The 6,835-nt window shown below is 42.3% G+C and overlaps 1 protein-coding gene across 1 annotated transcript; it reads left to right on the top strand.

The window, feature by feature from the left end:
* The first annotated feature begins 1,383 nt into the window (after window positions 1-1,383).
* Window positions 1,384-6,835, top strand: LOC308170245 (protein mono-ADP-ribosyltransferase PARP12-like). Its single transcript, XM_080545014.1, has 4 exons — window positions 1,384-1,772; window positions 2,590-2,725; window positions 3,296-3,554; window positions 6,328-6,835. The coding sequence occupies exons 1-4, from the start codon at window positions 1,456-1,458 to the stop codon at window positions 6,543-6,545; spliced, it is 930 nt and encodes a 309-aa protein (XP_080401140.1). The 5' UTR covers window positions 1,384-1,455; the 3' UTR covers window positions 6,546-6,835.

Raw genomic sequence — 6,835 nt, forward strand, 5'->3', positions numbered from 1 at the left:
GAAAAGTTATGTGGATGAATTAATAATAAAGATTGTGACATTGCACTTTTATGTATAGAACTGTATATTTGGCATGTAACATCTTAACAACCTTTAGAGCTCTTTGAGGGCGGTTCCTCAAGGTTTTCTTTCTAATAAAGGAAATAGTTTGTTCAGTCTGAAGTGGCCTTGTCCTCTTGTTATAACAAGCGTGCACATTGTCATCACCACTTGTATACGGTAGGCCTATAGCCTACTGACGAATATAAATAAATCACAGGTCATATTTTCTGACTTATACATAGCCTATATCCCAATTTAAAGCTCATGTACAGGCTATTTAAGGACTTGGGAATACTTTTTAGATTAGTCAGTTTTTTAAAGAATAGGTTAAACCTAGTAGCCTAGGTCGCTGTCTGTCGTCGTGCTGTAGGAACAGAGGACATTCGCACGGTTACAAATAATACATACAGTTCAAAATAGCGCACTACTCCCCACTAGTACCACAGTACAAGATCTTAGTATTAAAAATGCATCTGTTGAGAGAATGCTCTTTGCAGCGAGCTGCGTCTCACTGACATGCTGAGCTGATGCTGGGCCTAGCTGGCCATTCAGAGGCAGAGGCGGATAGGAGGGAAAACAGTGAAAAAACTGAAAACAAGCTGATTCCTGGTTAGAACCTCTTGAGTGCAATCACCTTCTTCAGACTGTCAGGGCCTTTCTCATTAGGCTGCTGAGGTGATGTCCTTGGGCTGCCGTATGAGCTCATACCTTTTTGAACAACAAATAATTAATGGCAATCTTGTTCAAGCATGTGGGTGGGTGGGGGAGAGACGCCAATGTCAGTGTGACCAGGAAGGAACAATACTTGGAGATCTGTTTGTGCTTTCAGAAAAGTGTTATTTTTAGTATGACAAGAAGAAAATGTTCCTGAAAAACTAGGCCTTATTGAAGATGAGGGGGGGGGGGGGGTGTCAAGATGTCTGTAGCAAAAGTAATAGAGGGCTTTTAGCGCCTCATACATCTGTGGTTGTAGTCGTGACTCGTATGTGAAAAAATTATAATGTCCTGAAGTGGACATACAGGCATACAGGTAACGGTTGTTAACTTGTTTGCTATATATATATGTAACAGTGCCACCGTGTGGCTCTGTAAGGTATTTTCAGTACGTTATTTTACTTCCTGTAGGTTGAATAAAATTGAAATTAAAAATGTAAAAAACGACATAAAAACCAGAAAACCAATCATTTATTATCTGTGTTTTTCTGTTTGTTTTACTTCACCATATTATGATTTATTTGCATGTTCAATCAGCAAAACCAAGTTTCTTTTAGAATGTAAATTAAAGCATTTTCAGTTTCGTTTCTCCCAAGTGACGAGTTGCCCTTTTACAAGAGAGGAAGTCATCCAGATCCAGGAGGTGATCATCGGAAAATCGCACTTTTCTCCCGCAATAAGCAGCAATAAAAAAACACAATGTCGTCAGTCGTGTCTCAATATGTTACTCAAATCCTCTGCGGGAATCAGGGATGTCTGGATTTCAAACATCTCGATCAGGTGATCGGTCAAAGGTTCACGGTGGCAGATGCGGTCCTCAGTGGAGTCCTGTCTAACAGCGACAGATTCGCCATCCAGGAGGGCCGAGGGAAGGCTGGTGGTCGCTTTATGAGCCACGACAGTCTTATTGTCGCCAAGACCCCCCTGAGAGTCTGTCAGAGCCCGTCTGGGGAGTGTGATCTCTGCGACAATGTCCACCTGTGTAGGTACTCTGTCTGCGGGAACTGCAGGTTCGGGTAAGTGGTTCACTGGTTCATGATCAACCCTATTAACATGTCGTGACGTTAGAATTATAAGGTTCTATCTCAATTTTTGGTCAAAATTTAGTTTTTTTACATAATCTGATCCATTAGGTGTTTATTAATGCCTGTGTGGTGTTATTTTTAAAATGTTGACATTTTTGAGTTAGTAATTCATAAAATACAAAGGTTCCATCTCACAAAACATAATGGAATGTAAAAACTTTGACGCTCAATATCTCTGAACTGCCCTAAACGGAGATAGAACCTTAGAATTCTAAACGGAGATAGAACCTTATCATTCTAAACGGAGATAGAACCTTATCATTCTAAACGGAGATAGAACCTTATCATTCTAAACGGAGATAGAACCTTATCATTCTAAACTCACGAGTTTACTCGATTGTTTGCTTTAGCTAAAAGGATTTGATTTGATAGACAGAATAAAGTGTGTTTTAATTGTCTGATTCTAGAGGAGAGGCCTACTGTGTTTACTCATGGTCTCATTAAGTCAGACTCTCAGATGAGAGGTCAAGTCAAGGTTCATAATATTGACATTTTGGTTGTTACACAGTGGGGATTGAGTTGCTATGGTGCATGGTGTGGGTCCATTGAATAGTCATGAGTCATGATAAAGCAATGTTGTTCATCTCCCACAGAAACAAAAAACATTGTCCTCTAAATCTAGAAACTAGATTTCTACCAGAGTCCTCTAGCTAGACTAACTGCATTGTTGTTACTGTAGTCAGTGGACCGTAGCCTATGCAAACATTACACACTGATGTAATGTTGAATATCTTTTTGAACCATACAGAAACAAATGCAAACATCCACACAGCCTGGATTCCCCAAAGAATGAGGCTGTTTTGAGGAAGATGGGTCTTCAGGAGCTGGGGATGGCAGAGGTGTCTACGCTGCTGCTCCAGAATGACCCCTACCTGCTGCCTGAGGTGGGTGGTCCTGAGCTTGTCCTCATGTCCTCAGGCCCTCTGACTGACTAACGCAGAGAGTCTGGTGCAAGAGGATGGGTTGGGCCAGTCGCAATTATAAACCATACACTCCTTGTTTATACTTGCCTTGCCTACTTCTTTAATATAATACTTATATTACTCAGGTTCAAGTTCAAGTTTATTGTCATATGTATTACAATGAAATTCTTCAGCCTCGTCTCTCTCTGTAGTATCACACACAAACAACATAGCCCAGAATACAAACAAACAACAATACTGTACTGTAGTATGAAAGGCAATACCTTGCCTTTTGGTAAAGCATCACCATTGTATTCACCCATCAAACTGATGGTGGCTAAGTAGTTTGAGGAGAGAGACAAATTGGGGATGAATTTGCTACTTTCAATTTCACATTTAGTTCTGCAGTATCTGAAACTGAGATATAGGCTACTGTTGCTTACTTATACACAGCTTAAGCTGATCTCACTATGAACTGCCCTGCACTGTACTGTACTCTACTTTAGACTTCATGTTTGATCATTTCCCTTTCTGTTCCCAATCTGTTCTCAGATCTGCTCACATTATAACAAGGGCATTGGTGAACATGGCTCCTGCAGGTTTAACACCACTTGCACCAGTCTCCACCTTTGCCTGCACTTCCTCCAGGGGGACTGTAAGTTTGGGGCGACGTGCAAGAGGGCCCACACCTTCGACGCCCACACCATGAAGATCCTGAATGGACGAGGGTTCAGCCCAGAGAACATCAGAATCTTGGACAAGATCTACAAGAACAAGTTCCTGATCCTCGGTCACAAAGAGAAACCTGCTGGTGAGATGACTGGTTAAATGTATTTTTAATCTATGCAAATTTCAGGGTTACTGTTGCTGGGGCTAGGCTGTCTGTTAAACAAGCTTTGTCAGAGCAATGCAATATTTTGTGTCAGGTGCCAAAATTTGGACACCCCTGGTTTAAATGTCTGTTACAATTAATCTCCACGTGATTGAAAGCAAACCTGAACACTAAGGGCCGGTTTCACAGACAAGGCTTAAGCCTAATCCTAGACTAAAAAACATCTTCAATGGAGATTTTACATTGAAAGTGTGATTTAGTCCAGGACTAGGCTTAAGCCTTGTCTCTGAAACCGGCCCTGAATGCTACAAAGTTAAACATGACACCTAAAGCAAGGTTTGTTTTAATTTTTATTTTTCAGAGTTTTTAAATGATAAAAAAGGAAAAGGGCCCTGTACAAAAGTTTGGGAACCCTTTTGGATTATTCTTCGTTACCTTTTGAGAAGATGATTACTAAGGCCCAGACCAAGGTGATTTACTTGTTAGGGCTTCAATGAGTCAGGAGAATATAATTCCAGGGTTGAACTATATATTCTGAAGTAACTCCATGCCTTCTAAAGTATCCGACTGCGGTGGCTGTTGTGTCTGGTGTTATAAAAACCATGGGTTCAAGCTGCAAGCTGTTATAGTTGCCAGAGAAGGAGTTACAAAGTACTAGCTGGCAGGGTTCCCAAACTTTTGCACAAGGCCTTTTTCCTTGTTTTATTATTTTTAAACTGTAAAAACTAAAAATTAATCTTGCTTTAAAATGTGATGAAATGTGTCATGTTTAACTTTGTACCATTTAGAGGTTAGGTTTGCTTCTTTTCACTTAGATATTAATTGTAAAAGGCATTTTGACTAGGAGTGCCCACATTTTTGCACCCCACTGTATACTTGACTATGACTATGCTATGTGATACTATATGTATAGACTACACTTGAAATGACTGTGGTGTTCTCACAGTGCTATCAGAGGAGAGCTTTATTGACAGTGGCTAGTGTTGGACATTCGTGGACTTAGGTTTGAAGTGTGTAGTCAAAAGGGGAGACCAGACCACCAGAGTCTTTTAATGGTCTAATACAGGGGTGCCCAATACGTCGATCGCGATCGACCGGTCGATCGCAAAGGTAGTATGGGTAGATCGCATGGCATTGAACAAAACGAAAAAATAAATAAAAATAAAATAAAAATCTAGCATCCATCCTCACTATGGCTTTTGCCACTTGATTGACGTACAGGTAAGCCAGTCTGAGATCTGATCTTTTCACCTACACCTAACACGCGGTTCACCACGCATGCGCAGTCAACAGCACCAACTACAAAATACAAAATACCGGCGAGACTAATTACCTAGTTAGCCTTCCAATTTCTACTATTTACTATATAATACTAAATAAAGGCTATACAAATGAGTGGGGAAGCTGGACCAAGTAAGAAACCAATAACGTATAACTTCCATCCAGAATGGGAGGAGGACTTTTTTACACGATGTGATATTGGAAATGCGTCTGTCTGATCAGCAAATCTACGATGGCTATTTCGAAGAAGGGAAATGTGGCAAAAGAGCGAAAACGTACGGCTGCAACGATAGCTTCTTATCGCGTCAGTCGCGTTCTTGTTAAACACAAGAAGTCATTCAAAGACGGCGAAATTGTGAAAAAAGTTTCTCGAGGCTGCAGATTGCCTTTTCGATGACAGATCCACAGTGGCTGATGACACCTTGCAACCAGCTCCTACAGCCCTGACTATTAGAAACTAGCTGCCTCCTCCCAGTGCCAGGTCTCCCACTAAGGTAGAGAAATGCATTTATTTCCTCCTTTCAAACTAGGGAACTACCTGTTTTGTATCTGGTTTACTTTTCTGTTTGTTGGATCAGTAGTTGGCTATGGTACTGCAGACTGGCTGTCAGTGTGTGAGTGAGAGAAAGTGAGTGTGTGTGTGTGTGTGTGTGTGTGTGTGTGGGTGTGTGTGGGTGTGTGTGTGCGTGTGTGTGTAAGAGAGTGAGAGAGAGAGGGAGAGAGAGGGGGAGAGAGAGGGAGGGTTTGTGCTATGGCTCCCTATGCAGACTGGCAAATGTGTGTGTGTGTGTGTGTGTGTGTGTGTGTGTGTGTGTGTGTGTGTGTGTGTGTGTGTGTGTGTGTGAATGTGTGTGAGCGAGAATAGCAAAGAGGGAGGGTTTGTGATGGTCTTCTCCTGTGGCTGTGTGACAGAGAGAGGGAAAGTGTATTGTGAGTTTACTATGCAGGCTGGGAACTGTGTGTGTGTGTGTGTGTGTGTGTGTGTGTGTGTGTGTGTGTGTGTTTGTAGTACGTGCATGTACGTTTGCGATGTTGAAACTAGACTGGTAGATCTTGGCAGACTGGCTACTTGAAAAGTAGATCTTGGTTCCAAAAAGTGTGAGCACCCCTGGTCTAATACAACCTGCATAAGAGAGAGATACAGCAAACACACAGGGACCTCTGAGGGGACCTAGCGCTGGTTGTCGGTTGATAGCAGAAACCTCAAGCAGTGGAAAAAAACAGAGACCATCATGACCTCCCTCAGCCCCCTTCTTGCTCTGTTATCCGCTGTGCTGCTGGGCCTCCGTGCCTGTGTGCAACCATCCCCGAGGTCAACATGCTGAGAGGCACCAGCAGCCTGGCCTAAGACCAAAGCTGAATCCTTCTGGGAACAGAGAGACAAGACGGCTGTAGCAGCTTCTGTAATGCTAATGTAATGCATTATGTCCTGTAACATATTAATCAATCAGAATCCCTCTCCCGTCTCTAGTGTCCGTCCCGTGTTCAGCCGCCCCTGCCCTTCCCGTGGTGAGGCGGCGTTCTCGCCAGTCCTCCGGCAGCACCTCCAGCTCGAACAACAAGGCCGACGCCAACGAGATCTGCCTCTTCTTCATCCGCAGACACTGCAGCTTCAAGGGTACCATCGTTTGCCTGTTGACCGCCTGTTTCTTTATTGTGTCCATGTACATCAGTCGTATGTACACGTGAAAGTGCCTTTAAAAAATGTTTTAGAGGAACTTCAAACATGTTCTGTACTGTTGCATTCTCATTTCAGACCCTATGTTACTGTGTGAGCAAGTGCAGTAGGGAGATGAATGAATTAACAAGGTTGCCATTTTAGAAAAGTTATGTGGATGAATTAATAATAAAGATTGTGACATTGCATTTTTATGTATAGAACTGTATATTTGGCATGTAACATCTTAACAACCTTTAGAGCTCTTTGAGGGTGGTTCCTCAAGGTTTTCTTTCTAATAAAGGAAATAGTTTGTTCAGTC

This window comes from Nansenia antarctica, assembly GCF_963989245.1.
Source record: "Nansenia antarctica genome assembly, chromosome: 14".
NCBI lineage: Eukaryota > Metazoa > Chordata > Actinopteri > Argentiniformes > Microstomatidae > Nansenia > Nansenia antarctica.